The 18,128-nt window shown below is 43.9% G+C and overlaps 2 protein-coding genes across 2 annotated transcripts in view; both read right to left on the bottom strand.

The window, feature by feature from the left end:
• MED28 (mediator complex subunit 28) lies at nucleotides 1–3,778 on the bottom strand. The gene is made up of 4 exons (XM_019553116.1): nucleotides 3,581–3,778; nucleotides 3,431–3,497; nucleotides 1,652–1,764; nucleotides 1–377 (listed from the first exon to the last, which is right to left on the bottom strand). Exons 1-4 carry the CDS (start codon nucleotides 3,740–3,742, stop codon nucleotides 180–182), a joined length of 540 nt encoding a protein of 179 aa, XP_019408661.1. The 5' UTR covers nucleotides 3,743–3,778; the 3' UTR covers nucleotides 1–179.
• Nucleotides 3,779–5,231: 1,453 nt separating this feature from the next.
• Nucleotides 5,232–18,128, bottom strand: part of LAP3 (leucine aminopeptidase 3) — a 37,956-nt gene continuing 25,059 nt past the window's right edge. Inside the window, exons 9-13 of the mRNA XM_019552573.1 lie at nucleotides 14,298–14,386; nucleotides 10,917–11,019; nucleotides 9,290–9,369; nucleotides 8,128–8,240; nucleotides 5,232–5,797 (exon numbers count right to left, since the gene is read on the bottom strand). Of these exons, the coding sequence (XP_019408118.1) occupies nucleotides 5,602–5,797; nucleotides 8,128–8,240; nucleotides 9,290–9,369; nucleotides 10,917–11,019; nucleotides 14,298–14,386 (581 nt within the window). The 3' untranslated portion in view covers nucleotides 5,232–5,601. The remainder of the gene's footprint in view (nucleotides 5,798–8,127; nucleotides 8,241–9,289; nucleotides 9,370–10,916; nucleotides 11,020–14,297; nucleotides 14,387–18,128) is intronic.

Genomic DNA, 18,128 nt, shown 5'->3' with positions numbered 1-18,128 from the left:
TTTGTGGAAAGGATTAAATTTATTTTACACTTAGTTCTTTGTCCCACTGTCACAACGGAACAAATATTATTGATATTTATAATATAAAATACATTATGCATATATCAAATAAAAAAAAAGATCAATACCATTTTGCTTTAAGTTAAAATACCGCTCAAAGATTCTGACATTTTCGTTAATCATGTCTGTTTCATGGGTGCAGGAATATTAGCAGAAGCTTGTTCCAGGTAGGCTAATGGTCCTTGAGGCATTTCTGCAGGCTTTTTGTGTTGCACACTGATGTCTTCTAGAACCTGTTGCCAGTGACGCAGTTTATTCAAATGCTTCTGTATTAGTGCTTCTTTCCTCTGTAGTTCATTCCTCAATTCTGATACATCCTACAGGTGATAAAATATATTAGTAAATTACAAAGATCTTCATTGCACAAATTATATATTAAAACAAAACCCTAGTGGAATGCCTGATGATGATGATAACAACACGAGTGTCACCACACACATATGTTAGAAGCATAACGGCCAGAAAGCCAGCAACAGGTACAATGGTCATCAGTAAGACTGTGGGTGCCTGAAGGAAGGCTGTAAGGACATTTGTAGATGCCTAATAATAGAATGCCTAATAAAACCCTTACTTTTTGGACAGTTCCCAGACTAAACACAAAAATGCTTAAATAGATGGTAAAGTGCATGTTAGCTATTTCCATTCAACCTGCTGCTACAGTACCAGTTTCTTTCCCATTCACCAATAAAATGATTTCTGAGAAATTAGAAAGGGAAACAAAACCCTTTGTGCATTATCCAGATTCAACTGTTCCTTCACAGAAAAATTTATAAATGGGTTATGATCTGTTTATAATGTTCTATGTCTAGAATCTAATTTGGAGGGTTGTCTTAAATTCACATCCCCCCATATCACAGCAGTGCAGTCATCAGCAAGGGGGAAGGCAGCAAGGGAATCAAGTGGCCTGGCACCTACCCCTCGCCACGTGTCCTCTCAGCTACCTGCTCCCCACTCCAGTGTCTGCATGCCCCATGCCTGCACTCCTCCCACCTGCCCCCAGACCTCCTTGCTTGCCCCTTTCCCTACATCCCTGACACTTACCCCTCCCTACTGAGCCTGTACGCACAGGAACCTGCCCCACCCCCTCAACTTGCCACCCTGTGCCACATCCCCACCCACACACAGGCTCCCCTGCTGCAGGGATCAAAGGCTGCAGGGAAAGGGAAGGTGCATGGCATCAGCTATGGCTCCAACTCCAACCCTGTCCTTGGAACTGCAGCCTCCTTCCCTCTGACTTGTACTCAAATCTGAGACAAGGAGCTCGCCTCCCTCCTCTCCCCTTCCCACATTGAATGGAGAAAAAAACTCTTAAACTGAGTAAACATCTTTAGATTCTAGGCTCTTTGGAGAAGAATCCTGTTCGGTGGTACATATTTGTAATGCTACACTTTTTATGGACCTTTTTATATAGTGGCAAGACAATGTTGTATTTCTAAACTGGCCTTGGGGACAAATTACAAAAATCTACTCTGGCTGTGGATGGGGAGATTAAAGAGTCTATTAGTACTGGTTTCTTCTGTACTATCACAAAATAAAACATGCTTTGTTAAGCTGCAGCTGAGATAAACAGATTAAGACAGTAACTTCCTACCTCCTTAATAACTTGCTCTGGTTTCTGAACTGAGAGCTGCAGTCTTTTTTGTAGAAAAAAGCATTCAGTTTGTCTTGCAACATCCAGAAATTTCTGGATACATTGATCAACGCCTAAAATACAGAAACAAAATAATCCGGAGAGAAACTGAACAGATTAATTACAAGAAGAGATGAAAATCAGTCACTAGACAAAAGAAAGTGTAAAAATGGCCTAGGTTCCCACATCTGAAAATGTATTTGGCTCAATCCCATTTTCCAAAAATATTCCATAAACTTTTAGTAGCACAAACAGATGCAACTTGAAGGTGTTAAATCTGGGGTTTTCAACCTTTTTTAGTCTAAATACACCCAAGCTGGATGCCGAACTGGTGGTGGGAGGCGGAGGTGGGTAGTGAGTGGCTGGCCACAGAGCAGGGAGGTGAGGACTGCAGGCAGGGACAACACGCTGCCACCTCCCAGGAGCTGGGCCAGCGACAGGGAAGCTCACTGGGCTGGTGTGTGGCCGGGGCAGCTGCCCCATGCAAGCTTCCCCACCCTGCAGAGGGGCACCACTGCCCTGTTCCTGGGAGGCGGCGGCGGCACTCTATCCCTGCCTGCCCACAAGTACCCCCTAGGACTGGTCCAAGTACTCCCAGGAGTGCACATACCCCCAGCTGACAACCCCCATGTCAAATAATGGAAAGTAAATAATAAAATCAAACATCTATAAACTGCGCTCAACACATTACTTAGAACTTTTGCAATAGCTGCTTTCAAATGGACTTTATAGAATATGGAAGATAATGTGTTTGTTTCCAGTTTCACTATAAGGGTTTTATCTACATTTTTCTGATGACAATGGGCCATAAAAACCCAATATACCCTAACCTCCAATGTGGGTCCACACTGCAAATATGTGAAAACCTTGGGTAAATTTCTAACTAGCAAAGTTAACATATAGAATCCAGAATGATATTCCTTATGAAATTAAATGAACTTCAAAACATGAATGAAATACAAACCAATTTTCTTCATTCCTGGATAACTTAATATCTGAAACTAAAACTAGAAGGTAAAGTTTTCAAGAGATGACATCACTTTCGAAAAGAAAACTTCAGCTCTAAAGCCAGCAAGCACTTACCCTGAAGTCTCTCATTTTCAACGAAACTTATATTCCTAAATCACTTTAAAAAAACTGCTTCCTGGCTCCTTTTCCATAATAAAGAGGACTCTAAAATTAGACCTTCGCAGCTGCTACCCTTAGAGGAATGCACGAGCAAACAATACACCAGGGTTTTTTCTCCATAATATCACATTTCCTGTGGTTGTCGTTGGAAATTCCTCAGTTTGACGATGGTCTCTAATGAGTCTGGAAATCTGGCAGCAGGGAGTGGTGCCATCATTCCTGCTGCCAAATTTCTGGTCCACTAGCCAAATAACAGACATGGTGCTGCAGGCTGGACCTGTCCCGCGGGCCAAGCGCCTGCTATACACTGTTTCCCCACTCCTGCACGCAATGGAGTGCTTCCTAAAGCCGGGAGGCCACCCAGTGCCATGAAGCCCTCCGCCTGCTTCTCCCTGCTCCAAAGCTCGCTGCTGCGAAACCACCTGGGCCTGGTGGGAGGGGACGTGGCCCGGACCCAACCCCCACCTCAAAAGACTGTAGCCTGGCTCGGAAGGGGGCGTGGCTTAGACCCAACCACCACCCATTGGCAAAGGGGCGTATCCTGACCCCAATCCGGCTCCCGGGGTAGGGGGCGGGGCCTGGCACAGCGGGAGGGCGGGGGGCCGCGCTCACCGGTGCGGATCTCCTCCTGGTCTGTGCCGTTGACATAGTCCTGGCTGACGAGCGAGGCGAAGCAGGCCTGCGGGCGGCAAACGCGGTGGCTCAGCGCAGCCCGACCCGGCCCCGACCCCCGGGGCCTCCCCGCCCGCCGCCCGCGCGCACCTCGAAGGAGGCCTCGAGCTCGTCCACCAGCGTGCTGTTTGGGTTGCGCGGCCCGGCGGCGGGGAGGAGCCCGGCTGGGCCTGGGCCGCCCGGAGGTCCCGGGGGAGGTGGCGGTGGCGGCCCTGGGGGCTGGTTGGTGAACATCCCACTCAGCGCCGCCATGACGCGCCGCCGGCGGCAGCTACGCACGCGCCGTGGGCCTGCGCGCACGAGCCCTTCTCGCGTGCTGAGGGGCATGCGCAGCGAGCTCTGCCCGGGAGAGTGAGGTAGTGCCCCCCCGCGGAGGCCTTCCGCGGCCTGTCGGTTACGCAAGCTGAGCTCGGATCCGCTTCGGCGGCCCCGGGCGATGCGCTGTCCAGGGTTTCTGCCCGCGTGGGTCCTGGTCCCCGCGCAGTGTCCGAGCTGGTGCTTTATCCTGGGACAACCGAGGCTGATTCGAGTGAATCGCCATTGCAGCTGCTAGCGTGCGGTACAACCGCTGGCTCCCGACAGCTCCCATCCCCAAGCCACTTCTGTGGGCCCAGGAGCTTCTAGGGCTGCAGAGAGTTCACTGGAACAGACAGCAGCCTGTATGTGCTAATAATCGGGGAGAATGCCCCCAGGTTTGTTTCCCTAGTAAGTAAAAGAACTTGCCCAGAGCCATGGATACAGACATCCGAGTGCAGTGCTGGTTTCCAGCAGGGGGGCAGCCCTGTAGGCTCCCTTATTACACCTGGCAAGAGATGGAGGGCAGTAGTGCAGAGGTTGGCTAACCTGGCCTGCCCATGGTCAGCCTACAATATTAGCATTTAGAGCAACTCTTCTGGAAGTAATTTAACCTTGGCTGTTCTCAGGCTATTTTTCTCCTAGAGTGGCCATTTCTACTCTGGGAGAAAAAACCTGAATATCTATATTCTCAGTTTCTTCTAGGAGAGCAGTGACTTTTTCCAGAAGAAACTGAATGTCCCTACGAGGGCAGAGTGAGCTTTTCCCCAGCAAAGAGGAAGGGCACAGGTTTCCCCATTCCACTCCCACTGAATTATGCCTTCTGAGATGAGAAAATACATTATGCACCCCAGCAAGCAGAAGCCCTCAAGTTCATTCTCAAGAGGAAACCGCTTTCTCAGTATCTATGAACATTTGTTTTTTCGTTTTAAGTTAAAAATCTTTCAGTAGACTTCAAAAATGTGGGTAAAAGTTTGACTTCTTTGCCGTACACCTCCAAAAAGCCTTGTCAAGGAAAGGAAGTTTATATTGAAGAGAGAGGGTTAAATAGCACTACTAGTTACGCACCTCATCTATATGCAGCAACTGGAGACTGGTGTTAAATGCTGAAAGGTACTGGTACTTTTATGAAGAAAACCAGATTTAAAAAAAAAATCCTAAATTTAATATGCAGGCGATCATGTGGTTAAAGAAGACATAGGAGCCAGAAGAGCTGGGCTGCACTTCCAGCTGCACCACTGATTGGCTATGTAACATTAGGCAAGGAAAAAACAAAACAAGAAACACTATCTTGGTTTACTCAGCTGTAAAATCCTCATCCACAAAGTTTTGAGATTTCCAAAAGAAACATCATGAATACAAAATATAGCAGGGTAGATGGAACAATTTTCCCTTTTCCAAATTAAATCACTTTTGAGATTTTATTTAGAATAATGGATCAGCCTTCTAAGCAGTAAAAGGCAGATTTATTCCAACTCTTCCAGTTGCTATACATTAAGTTCAGATGTTTTACAATGATCATTTCTTCAACATGAGATGTCCTGTAGTTCTAAGAGAACCTCTTACCTTCAGCAGCATAACACGGGAAGGCAGAACCTCAAATTATTTAGCAATAAATTTATAAGGTGCACTTGTAGTTCATTGCAGTCTCCCATTAAACTGTGGAGAGCATGTTCGTATTTAATAAAACATTCCATATTTGGCATTTTGGTAGAAAGTACATATGCTGTTGCTATGTTTGAAAACAGGGTTTTTTTTCCCAAATCATCTTAAAATTTCTTTAAAGTGGACAAATTGGAAGCTTATAGAATATTTTTCTAGGCACTTTGATTGTCTTGGCTCAGCCGAGTAGCAAACTCCACCAATGTGCGTGTTGGTCGTCCAGCCATGCCCTTTCGAAGATAAGGAACCTCATCTTTATTAGACATCACACCAGCTATATCTAAATGAGCCCAGTGAGAAATGGTTACAAATTCTTTCAGGAATGCAGCAGCTGTACATGCACCTCCAGCTCTGTTGGGGAAGAGGAGAAGAATCAAAATCAGTGGATTTTTTAAAAAAACCTTTATTTGCATTCAAGCCAGCAACAATATGCATTAAGAGCCATCTTGTACTTTAACTTCAATTTTGCAATAAGTTGTAGTCAGTGCAGATCCCATGAATGGGTTGTGGAATCCACACAAGCAACACCTTGAAGACCAGTTGCTGCATGACAAGTAACAGTTTTATGTCTTTTATACATGTCAGTGTAGATCTTACTAGCAAGCAATCTCTGAATACTCAGAATGAGGAGCTTGAAAGCTCTCCCTCTCTTGAGATCTTCAGCTGGGATTTCCCCATTGTCAGCTATCTTGGTACGTGTAGGTTTGAATGCCCTTTCTTTTTTGAGTGTGCCACCACCACCACCATTCATTTCATGAATACTGTTAATGCCATGGGGATTGACAGTAACCTGAACTGCTATTGTTTAGTCCCTGTGAAGCTCTGGTATATGCTGTGGACCACCTTAAAGAAATGAATTCAGGACCATGTGGTTTCACGCCCAAGGCATAAGAAGTATCCCCTTTCTTCTTCAGGATAATGAAATACTGAAAAGAGAAGCCTCCATCTTAACCTGAGCTCTTTTTCCTGGATTGGGGAAGATTTTGGTCCCTAGAAGCAAGAAGGCAGACTCCAATAATTTCAACAAGAAATCTGCTCAAAGAAGGAAAGTATGTGCTGTGGTTACGGAGAAAGAAAATTCCTCCAGAGGTGGTACCAAAGCACTTAGACTTATCTTAGCACTTATAACTGTCTCCATACTAAGAGCATACTAGATTTTACTAGGGATAACTGTCACTATCCATAACTTACTTGGAAGTACTGAAACCAGTGACTCAGTGCTGCAATACCAGGTGGTTCCAGGTTATTAGCTTTCTATTACATATGGGATTAGTGACTCTCTTCCAATGTACCATGTATAGTCTTTACATGGAAAAATCATGGCTTGTCTGGAATTTTTGCCCTTTTCTACCAGATAGCTGAGTTTCAGTGCCAGAGATGCTGGCACTTGCTTTGACACAAATGGTATAAACTTCAGTGCTAATGATGGCTGCAGTGCCAGTGGTGTGGATTTTGGAATCAACTCTTTGTTTAGTGACAGTGTTGGTCATCAGACCTCTGATGTACAGAGTGATTGCATGTGCAGTTTTAATCAATATCTATGATGCCTCAGGCATTCATTGGCTGTTTCAGCAAATTAAAATTCTTTATTGCTTCTTTATTTTATGTAGCCCCAGTAATGGATCGAGCTTCGCTTTGTTAGGAACCACGAGTACATAATAAAACTATAGTCCCTGTCCTTAGGGAGTTTACAACTATTCTAATCCCACCTTTTGAATCTTCAAAAAAGAGAATAACTTACACCTTTGATACATGTCTCACCTAGGCAGAAGGGGCATCTGCTATGCTCATCTTTTAATAAAGTTAACTTGTCCCATGAAAGGCATGGTTTGAAGTCTGGTTCACCATGCACTAGGACACTCAGACAGTTCACTCACTGTTATATATTATGGGAGAAGTGGAAAGAGTTCTAAAGGCTCTTCTGAAGGATTCATAACATTTATCCAAAGCTGATAACTAGCAAGTCTAACACTATGGTAGCTTCCATCTCACTGCCATAGGTGGTAAGAGAGAACTGAAAGACAGTGGCAGCTGTCTCAGCCTTTATGGACTCATATGGGAGCATGAGAAGTCATGGGGTACCACAGGATTCATACAAGTACTGTTCAACAGACACTGCTACCCAGAAGACTTGCACGGATGAGATACAAGCAAACTTAAAATGGAATTCATGCCAATACACAGATGAAGAGCATAGTAAGAGTCAATCTTTAGCAGAGCTACATAGAGCCTGATATTTGTTTACAGAGTATTCTAGTTTAAATATATACAGTGACTGCAAATATATACAGAATGTTCTGTTTCCCAGCTTCCCACTATGCCCAGGTGCACCATTTTAGGATTTTGGTCCAGCTGAGAGAGGCTGATCTGCTCTCAAGCCTCTTTGCAGAAAAGCATTGCCCCTAGCTGCAAGGCGGATTTTTTGTATTCCTCTGTCAAGTGGAAAGAATACACCTGTAACACACAGTGAAGGGAGGCTCACTCTGTGGACAAGGGCCTTAGCACCATCTAGCCCAAGACTACGGAATGAAAGCTTGGAGTCCAAAACTTAAATGTAAAAATAGTGAAATCCCAAGTTCTTTTAAAAAAGAAAATCTATCTGTGCTAATTTGTGTTATTACTATTTTACTTATATACTTTGAACTTGCAAAGAAAAGGACTGTTGCATTTCAGTTAAGTACCTGCTATATTTTCCAACGTTACTCAGGTCTGCAAGTGGGCAGTCTGTAACTTGTTTTGTGTAATGTTCAAAGAGAGGCATTCTCCAAACACGGTCTCCTGTCAAAATACTGGCCTGTGAAAAGAAACAGTTATTACACTTGGGACAAAATGCATCTGGCAAATTCTTTTTTAATTTAATCTGAGTACAAGCACTATCTATTGTGATTTTAAGTTCAATTGACCTTCGTTAGTTATAAAACTACCTCAGAAATTAGTGTTGTTTTAGACATGATGGTACACAGAATACATGACAAGGAAGGTTTTATTGATAATACGCTTTCTTTGACCAACCATACAGTTAGTTGGGAGAGGTCAGACAAGCTTTTGGGCACAGAAGACCCTTCCTTGGGTTTGGTAAAGAAGGAGATCCAGTTTAAGCTAAATATCAGATAAAACTGACTTTTGTTTAGACTTATGATATAAATGAAAAATAGTCACTTAGTGAAGTGACAGAAGGCTGGAAACCTGTACAGCAAAGACTAGTTATCAGCTGTAGCTACCAAACAAGTAAAGGGCAGTTTCATAGATAACCTAATTACGTAAAAAGATATTTTAAAAAATCCCCTTGCTTTTTTTTCCTTTCAAGATCAGTACAGGATACCTAAAGTTACCTAAAGATATGCTAAAAATAAAACATGAAACACTATTTTTGATTTTTTAAATTTTTTTTAAAGGCTGCCCTCTATTACCACTAAAAAGTGTTGTTTTTCTGTAATATTTTTCTGTTTGTAATGAAAATTTTTATAAAGCCATACCTCGAGACTTTTTTTAGCCATTAAAAAGCCTAAAGTGTAGCAGTATTTCAAGTACATAATGGGTTAAATTCCAACAAAACAAATCCAAGTTACTGATAACCTGCAGTCCTAAAAATAATTAGCTTAGGAAGAGGTATACCCTGGAAGCAATGATCCTGTCTTTGCAGTGTTGTAAGCTACAGAGGTAGTGCCTCTATGAGCTAGGAATTAACTCAAGAAAATGTATGCTTCTCAATTAAAATGCATAAATGAAAAAAATACTACAAATGTTAAAACTCAGTATCACATCTATTTAACTTGCATAAAAATGAGACCTTCAGCAATATACCCACTTTAAAATAAAAATAAGGTCCCTCATATAGCCTACCTCATAAAGGTGAGTCCAAAGCCAAGATGAATTGGTAAACACTCCAGTTGCAGCAGATCCTAATGCTATATCCATGGCACCTATAAAACATCACCACCATTAGAACTCTAGCTTTTGGAGATAAAGGGCAGGTCTACATGTACTTTTACATGTGCTTAAGCCAGGGGTGGGCAAAATGTGGCCCACCAGGCCAGGGCCCCTAAAAAAATCTAGAAAATTAATATTTATCTGCCCCTGGCTGCCCGTCATGCAGACCTGCATGGCTTGCTAAAACTCAGTAAGCAGCCCTCCACCCAAAATAATTGCCGGCCTCTGGCCTAAGCTTAATGTGCATTTGCCTAATGTACATTAAAGCGATTTAGGCACGTATCTACATGTGCATGCACTAAGGCACATTAATATGGTGTCCAGACTGACCTGAGATTAAGGTTAGTCCCAAATGTAGACATACAAAGCGTTAACGTGCCTTAGTACATCTGTATGTACAGTAAGGCACTTTAGCTATTCATGCCTAAATTTGATACCTGCTTTTGCAAGTATCAAATTTAATCATGAACAGCCTAAAATTGCCATTTTTAAGGTGCATTAAGAACACGGAGGTGTAGACCCACACCCTTCATGTGCCTTAAAAATGGCTAATGCGCCTTAAATCAGCACGTGTAGATGGGCCCAGATTGGAACTTCTCTTTTATATTCAAAACTTAAATTGAATTTTGCAAAGGTTTATCTATTTGCCTTATCAGCAGTAACTACTGGTACCCTTAACATTTATGTGAGAGCCTAAACCATTGGTGCACGCCCAATTCACTAAAGTAGCAAAATTTTGGAAGCAGGAATTCCTTTTTAAGACAGATCTGGGGAGGAATCAACAGCTTGCTAAGCCCTAAATGGAGTTGTATAGGCAAAGACAGAGGCATCAAGACCCACAGGTAAATCATCCTAATAACCTACAGATTCCCTGGCCCAGGAAATCATTTAATCGTTTCATGGACTAAAGAACAGTCAAATCTGGGATGAAATTTAGAGAGGCTTCTTTCCTTTAGCTTGCCTCCTAGCAGTTTTATCACAGCCTGGGTTTACCGAGGCCAACAGCCCTGACATGGATTTGTAACTGATCCAGTTACATACATTCCTCATAATTTCAGTTCCATAATGTACCACAAATGATAACTAAAGGAATAGTGCCAGTTAGCTGAAGTCAAAAATTAAGATTTTAATGAGAAACATTAATATAACCTAGTATTAATAGAAGGACTTTTAAAAAGCTTTTCAGTTCAGTGGAAACAGATTTCTCCATTGTTTTTGCAGCCTCTTCAATGTAGTAGTACTGCAGAACACAAATACAAATACTCATGCTTCTCACCCTCTCAGCAAAGAGAATATAGGACTGTTACAGTATACCCAACCTACTGAATTATTTAAGTAGAAAAATCCCTACCAAAATATTGAGTCATATATAAGAAAGGGTTTATACATTAATACAAGTAGTAAGTATCCTTAAATAAAAAGAATGGGTGACAAACTTCTTGTGTAAATACACCTCGTCTATGAGGTAGAACCAAAGAAGGTAATCCTTCATTATAGAGCAGTTTCTCAGAAGATGAAGGAGGAAAAATAAATTAGCTACCTGTTAAAGTTGCAGCATTTACAATAGCCCGTGCATTAAAATTGTGGGCGTAGCAGAGGGCATCAGCTAACAGTAACCGTCCTTCTGCATCTGTGTTATCAACCTTAAGACAGAGGAAAAAGAAAAGGAAAAAGAAAAAAATTGTCTATTACAAGTTCTGATTTACTTCATTTGCTTCTTACACATTCACTTCCTGTAAGTAGTCTTGATTTTCCAAGCAGGCTGAGTCAAAGGCATCGAACATATAGTCTATCGGCAGAAATGACCTAAGCAGGGTGTGGGGCCCTGCCCCTGGACACAAGGAAGCTGGCGGAGGATTCAGTGGTGGGCAGCACCAAGCGGCCGAACGTGATGCCATGGCTGCTCCACCCAGCTCCGCAGGGTGCCCCAAAGCACAGGGCCTGGGGCAGTCACCCCAAATTTGCTCCCTGTGGGCTATATCTGGCCCACAGAACTGTGCCACTGGGCCTCTGGTGCTGCCCCCAAGTCTGGTCAGACCCACATGGGACATGGCATGTAGCCTTGGCTAGGAGCCAGTCTGTGGGTTGGATCTGGCCCACAGACCTCCTCCCTTTCCCTCTCCTCCACCTACCTGATTTGGAGGCCATGCCAGCAGCCTGGGACCCATGGTGTGTGCAGTGCAGATCCTGGAGTGGCCAGAAAGGGCACTGCACGTGGTGCAGACTGGCCAGAACAGCAGCCGTGCTGCACGCAGTGGCTGACCCACCCAGGCTCTGGGCTGTGTCACACACAGCACCCATTTCCAGTAAGTCTGGGATCCACATTGCACAGAGCATCCAGAAAAGGCATCTCATGTGGCTAAGGCCTAGAGTTGCCAGGGTAGGTGCTGGATCAGGTATGCTGAGGGAGGGAGAAAGGAAAGGGGTTCATGGGCTCAATCCAGTTCACAGACCAGCTCTACACCACTCATCTGGCCCTGCGTTCAACACCCTGAGTTTGACACCCACGCTATAAGTGATCACAGTACAGTAATACCTCAGTTAACAAAGTAGATGCATTACATCATGTCACTTCGTTATCAGAAACTTCATTACCAGAGGTAGAAATAATATAGGCATAGGGATGTGTTTCAGGACTTCGGGGGGGGGTGGGGGGGGTACAGTAGGAAAATATCAAATACTCACAAAATGAAAACACTCACAAAGATACCCAGCTGCTTGAGCTACAGACCTGGGCCCGCAGCCCCCTGCCCTTGCTCCCCTCTGCTGCAGGTTTCCCTTCACCACATGCACTTCTGGGGGCAGGGGGAACTCATGCCCCACAGATCTGCATGCAGGGCAGGCGCAAGCTTCAGGCTCCTGCCCTGCTTCCCTCTCTGGGGTCTCCGCAGCCCAGCAGGCAGGACCTGGCACGGCAGGGAGCAGCACGCTCTGCACTGCCCTGGCGATGTGCCTCCTGCACATGGGGCTGCAGTGAGAGCAGCAGTGTGCGCAGGGGGTGCATCACCAGGGTAGTGTGGAGCTCAGTGGCAAGGAGATCCCTGCATGGCCCTGCTGCTCCCTGCCATGCTGGATCATGCCTGCTGGGCTGCAGAGGCTCCAGCGGAAGGGAAGCAGGGTGGGAGCCCAAGCTCCGCAGCCTGTGCCTGCCCTATGTACAGATCTGGGGGGGGGCGCAGGTCCCCCTTGTAACCTGGGAGTGTACATGGAAGCAGAGCTGGTCCTCCTCTTCCCCTGGATGGGCCACCTATGGCCCCATCCTGCTCCCTGCTAGGGCCCTACAGCCACGCGTTATATTCCAGGGCCCCAAGCCCCATCCGACTGGGCAGCAGCTCCAGCTCTGCTCACCTCCCTCCCTACAGGGCCCTCAATCTCCTTCGTCCCCCCCCCCACCACATACCTACTGGAGCTGCTCTGTAGGCTGCCTGGGGCCACAAGCATGTACATGCGCATGGCACCCCTTGTCTCACCGCCTTCCTCCCACTCCCTCCAAGCTCCCTGCAGGCTGGAACTCAGCCAGCCTGCTGGGAGCTCACTGCAAAATCCATGGGTTTCTCTGGTAAAACGAGAAATCCACGTTTGCCTTGTTTCAATTTTTTTACAAATAAAGGCCGACTTCATTATAAAGGAGCTTGGTTCCCAGAGTATTCATTAACCGAGGTATTACTGTAACACATACCAAAAGAACAGCAAGTGCCAAGTCAAAAACTTAGTTTTTAACGTAGATAAAAGCAAAAGAAAATATTTTATAAGGAGTTATTTTCAAAGCATTTTTAGGCATCAAAAAATTTCACAGGCTGGGGCTATGGTGTTTGCAGGGCAAGGATGGAAGCTGATAGAGCAGAGCACAGGTCTGATCACTGTCCCTTACCAAAGTCCATTAACATCTCCAATGGCTGTTACTGAGTAAAGGTTTGTTCAGTGTAAACATAATTCCTACTGCAACTAAATTCCCAGAAGAAAAAGGGAATTGCAGAGTAGCAGAGGCAGGCACCACCCCTGCAAATAGCTTCTATCATTGTGGGTTTGGAGGTTTCTTCCCCTGCAGATTTAGAGGTTTCTTCCCTCCAGATCTCTGGGGGGTTTTTGGCCCCATCTTCTTTGCAGGAATGCTTTATAACAAACTCTGCAAGGTAAACCTTGAAGCCTCTTTTCAAATCTCTGGCTCTTCCATGGGTAAGTGTGACACAGCCCCCTTATAACCATTGCACTACTGAACTAAAAAATTATTGGTATGGCTCATAGCAAAGCATCAAGGAACTGAAAGATTCAAAATTCACAACATAATTAAAGAAATTCTGAAAGGGAAACAATGGTCTGTCCATCAACTCTTGCAGAGAAATAGTTCATATATAGCATATGGTCCTTGTTACCAGTCAACCAAATGGGGGGTTTTATTTTGGATTTCAAAAAAAAAAAAAGTGTGTAATATGGGGGCTTTATTCTCCAAACTACTCTGCACAAGCAAATCTCTGCCCTAGAATTTTTCTTACGTAGAGTAGTTTGTAGAATAAAAACCTTGGTTATGTCAGCAGAAAACTAATGCTTACATGTTTTACTTGAGATATATTGCAGGCAAGTGTCTTAAAAATCTATTGAAAGCAATTAACACGTTACACCCTCTGTGAGAGAGTTTAGCTTTACTATCTTCATATGCACCATAACATCCCTCCGTGCTGATTCAACATTTTCCAGAGCATACAGTAAATGACTGAGCTTTTTAGCATTCCCCTGTAATTTATAAATGCATCTAGTCTCTCAAATAAAACTGAAAAAATGCTAAGTTAGTAATTTAAGTAACACATTATTTACAGGCACTGGCTTCCATTTTAAATGGTATTTTTACTATGACAGAAGCAATATAACTTGATTGATTAGTGAGTTTCGACGAATAGGTCCTAAAGACAAGTTTAATACATACCTGTATTGTTTTTCCATTCTTGGCTCTAACTACATCTCCAGGTTTGTTTGCCCTACCACTTGGCATATTTTCACAGAGAGGTGCCAAAACTGTTAGAAAAGAAAGTATTACTGCAGTCTCTCTCTAAAGTTTTCACTATTAAAAAAAACAACCCCCAAAGAACCTTTTAATACTAAATCACTTCGAAGGCAAGGATAGTATTCTTATCTTGATTTACAATTTCTAGGTCTGTACTTAGAATTTTATAAAAAAACCAAAACAGAGATAGGTAATGCAGTTTCTTCATCACATCAAGTGTCTTTATTTGTTAACATGCAACGTTCCTTTGCCTACATCAGTTTCATGCCATGAATTACTTTATACCAGTACAAATGAGATCAGAATCAGTTGTACGGTCTCTAAAGCAACAGCTATAAAGCTTCTCATGTTAATGCTGAGCCTTCCTGACAGTAAGTCAAACCTTCAACATGTAGCCCTGGCCATGCTTATTTCATCCACTTACAAAAGCATCTCCTTTCTGGAATGCTACAGCTTTCCAGCTATTTTACCAGTAAATTCTACTTATGGGGAGCGGAGGCGGGGGGAAATTAGAGAAAGATCAAGAGATCCATTGGGAAGGATAAGGTAGCAACTAGCTACTCTCAAAGCTCCAAATCCAGCCATGGCCATGATCTAGAGGAAAATAGCAACCCACCAGTCACACACGAGGAAACCCAGTCTGTGTTCTGTCTAGACCACAATGAAGATGACAATACTAGGCTATGCAGATGACTTTTCAGTGGAGTGGTGCACATGTACTTTATTGCACTTGTAATTTCCACTTCAGAGTAAAGACATCCATGATTTTAATGAAAGTATGTATCTATCTATATGTTACACCGCCTTCTATTGGTTATATGCAAGAGGACAGCCAAACATTTTTAGTTACCTTTTAGGAAGGGGTTCTCAAACTTTTTTATATTGTAATTCTCATCCTAAAAGATACAATATCCCCTTGTGCCCTTCACAAATCAATTTGTTTACTCATGGCTATGCAGCATCCTTGCATCATGTACCACTGCTTATATGGGAAAATACCATTACCTATTTTTCATTAATAACTGTGTCATCAATCCACAACAACATTTTTCCAAAAATTGGCAGGGACTGTCAATACAGGGCAATTTCAGGATATCTTGTAGGAATAACTAGATGACCTCAGGGACCACAACAACAGAAACAGATTTAAATTCAATAATGCAAAAACTAAGGGCATGCATTTAAGCAACTATAACAAGAAGTCTGGCTACAAGATGTCAGTTCATCATTTGGGCAAAAGAGAAGAAGAAAAAAGCCTGGGTGTGGTATTTCATTACAGGATGACTATAAATCACATATATGATGCAGCCGTGGGGGGGAAAAAAGGGGAAAAACACTCCTAGGTTGCATCAAGTGAGATACTAGCAGTAGATTTAGGGAAGAATCAATTCCATTGTACAAGACAAGACCTCATCTGGCACAGTGTACAATTCTGGTTATCTATGCATGAGAAAATGAACAGGTGCAGGGAAGGCCATTATGATCAGAGAAATGGAAAGCTTATCTTATAAAAGGAGACTAGAAGACTATGGATTGTTTAGCCTAAGCAAAATGAAGGCTGAGAGGGGATATAATTTTCCCATGTATATACTTGGGAGGGGGGTGGGGGGGAACCAGGGAGGGAAAAGAATTACTCAGACTAAACAACAAAAATAAATATGTAAAAACTGACCACACAAAAATAGAGTCCTGAAATCAGATGAAGGTTTTTAAGCAGAGGAACGAGGTTCTACAGCAGCATTCTGAAAGGCGTACTGGTGTAACTTTAAGACAGATCTTGCTAAATTCATAAAAGGGACCCTTATCACCCATGGGCTCTATTTTAGAGCAACATTTTAAGTTCTCCCCCCCAATTTGGTTCCCCCCCACATATGATCAGTGCCTGATGCAGTGGAATGTTCCATTAAAAACTTACTACTCTGGAACTGGAACTTTGAAAACCAAAGATTGCAAACGTTATTACCAATGCCGGATTTGTGAGCAGCGAGTTGATCATGTAAGTTTAACTGCATAGTAATACTTTGCACATCTTTTTCACACCTACTCTTCTTTTGATACTAGGTTCTTTGGTTCTACGCTCAGGCTTGCATCATTACCACAGCGTTAACTCAGAATTTCCACCTCATAAATGACATTTTTGGATTTGTACAGGAAGTCAGCAATATAGCTCCACTTTTCTACAATATCCATCTCAAAGCACTCTTCCATTTTCCTGTTTAGTTTTAACCTTATTTATGAATGATACTCTAAAAAGTATCATTTGCTCTTTTTGACTGCCCACATTCCAAATTATATTTTTTAACTCTCAAGGATATCTAACAATTCTAGGATCTAGAAAAATTCTTTGATGGCTGAGTCTACATTAAAAGGCCTTCCTTACAGTAGATGAGTTCTCTCACTACTGGTTAAATAGCTAATTATCTGTAAGTCAATGCATGGCATCTTTCATATGCAATACCAACCCTATAGAGCGCCAAAGCATCACCTGGAAACCTCAAACAAAGTGATTTTAGATATTAGTGACAGTTGGGGAGCCTAACCACCTCAAATGTGGCCAGTGTGGTTCCCATTTTCAAAAAGGGGAGGAAGGAAGACCCAGGAAACTATAGGCCAGTTAGTCATACCTCAATCCTGGGTAAGCTTTTCGAGAGAATTATTCTGGCACATGTCCACGAGGGGCCAGCAGGGGAGATTATGCTTAGGGGCAACCAACACGGGTTCCTTAGAGGCATGTCCTGTCAGACCAACCTGGTGGCCTTCTATGACCAAGTCACAAAATCCTTAGACACAGGTGTAGCAGTGGATGTAGTATTTCTGGACTTTAGAAAGGCTTTCGACACTGTCTCTCACCCCATTCTCATTAAAAAACTAGGGAGTGCAGCATCGACACCTACACAGTCAATTGGGTCACTAACTGGCTGGAGGACCGCACGCAGAAACGTGGTGGACAGGTCTGATTTGACCTGGAGGGATGTGGGCAGTGGGGTCCCCCAGGGCTCGGTCCTTGGGCCCACACTGTTCAACATCTTCATCAGTGACTTGGATGAGGGGGTAAAAAGCACCCTGTTCAAATTTGCAGATGACATCAAGATGTGGGGGGAAGTGGGCATGCTAGAAGGGAGGAATAGGCTACAACTGGACAGGTTACAGGGGTGGGTGGATAAGAACAGGATGGGTTTCAACACTGACAAGTGCAAGGTGATATACCTGGGCAGGAAAAACCAGCACCGTACCTATAAGCCGGGGAACTCCCTTCTAGTCAGTGCGGAGGCAGAAAAGATCTTGGAGTCATCATTGATGCCAAGATGAATATGGGCAGGCAGTGTGGGGATGCAGTCAGGAAGGCCAACCACACCTTGTCATACATCCACAGATGCATCTCGAGCAGGTCCAAGGAGGTGATCCTCCCCCTCTATGCAGCACTGGTCAGGCCACAGCTGGAGTACTGTGTCCAGGTCTGGGCACCATACTTTAAGAGGGATGTGGACAGCATGGAGAGGGTCCAGAGGAGGGCCCCTCGCATGATCAGGGGGCAGCAGGGCAGGCCCTACAAGGACAGGCTACGGGACCTGAAGCTGTTCAGCCTCCACAAGAGAAGGCTGAGGAGGGATCTAGTGGCCTGTTACAAACTAGTCAGAGGGGACCAGCAGGCACTGGGGGAGTCTCTGTTCCCCCGAGCACTACCAGGTGTGACTAGAAATAATGGTCACAAGCTGGCAGAGGGTAGATTCAGACTAGACATCAGAAGGCGCT

Source organism: Crocodylus porosus, unplaced genomic scaffold, assembly GCF_001723895.1.
Source record: "Crocodylus porosus isolate Cpor-Errol unplaced genomic scaffold, CroPor_comp1, whole genome shotgun sequence".
Classification (NCBI taxonomy): Eukaryota; Metazoa; Chordata; order Crocodylia; family Crocodylidae; genus Crocodylus; species Crocodylus porosus.
The sequence above is the reverse complement of the archived record's forward strand: the minus strand, read 5'-3'. Positions and strand labels throughout refer to the sequence as shown.

Excerpts from the sequence above, each read along its gene's own strand:
- MED28 (XM_019553116.1), bottom strand. The coding sequence starts at position 3,742 with ATGGCGGCGCTGAGTGGGATGTTCACCAACCAGCCCCCAGGGCCGCCA. Across the intron at positions 3,498-3,580 it reads AGCTCGAGGCCTCCTTCGAG|GCCTGCTTCGCCTCGCTCGT; the intron begins GTGCGCGCGGGC and ends TGCCGCCCGCAG. Across the intron at positions 1,765-3,430 it reads CCAGGAGGAGATCCGCACCG|GCGTTGATCAATGTATCCAG; the intron begins GTGAGCGCGGCC and ends TCTGTATTTTAG.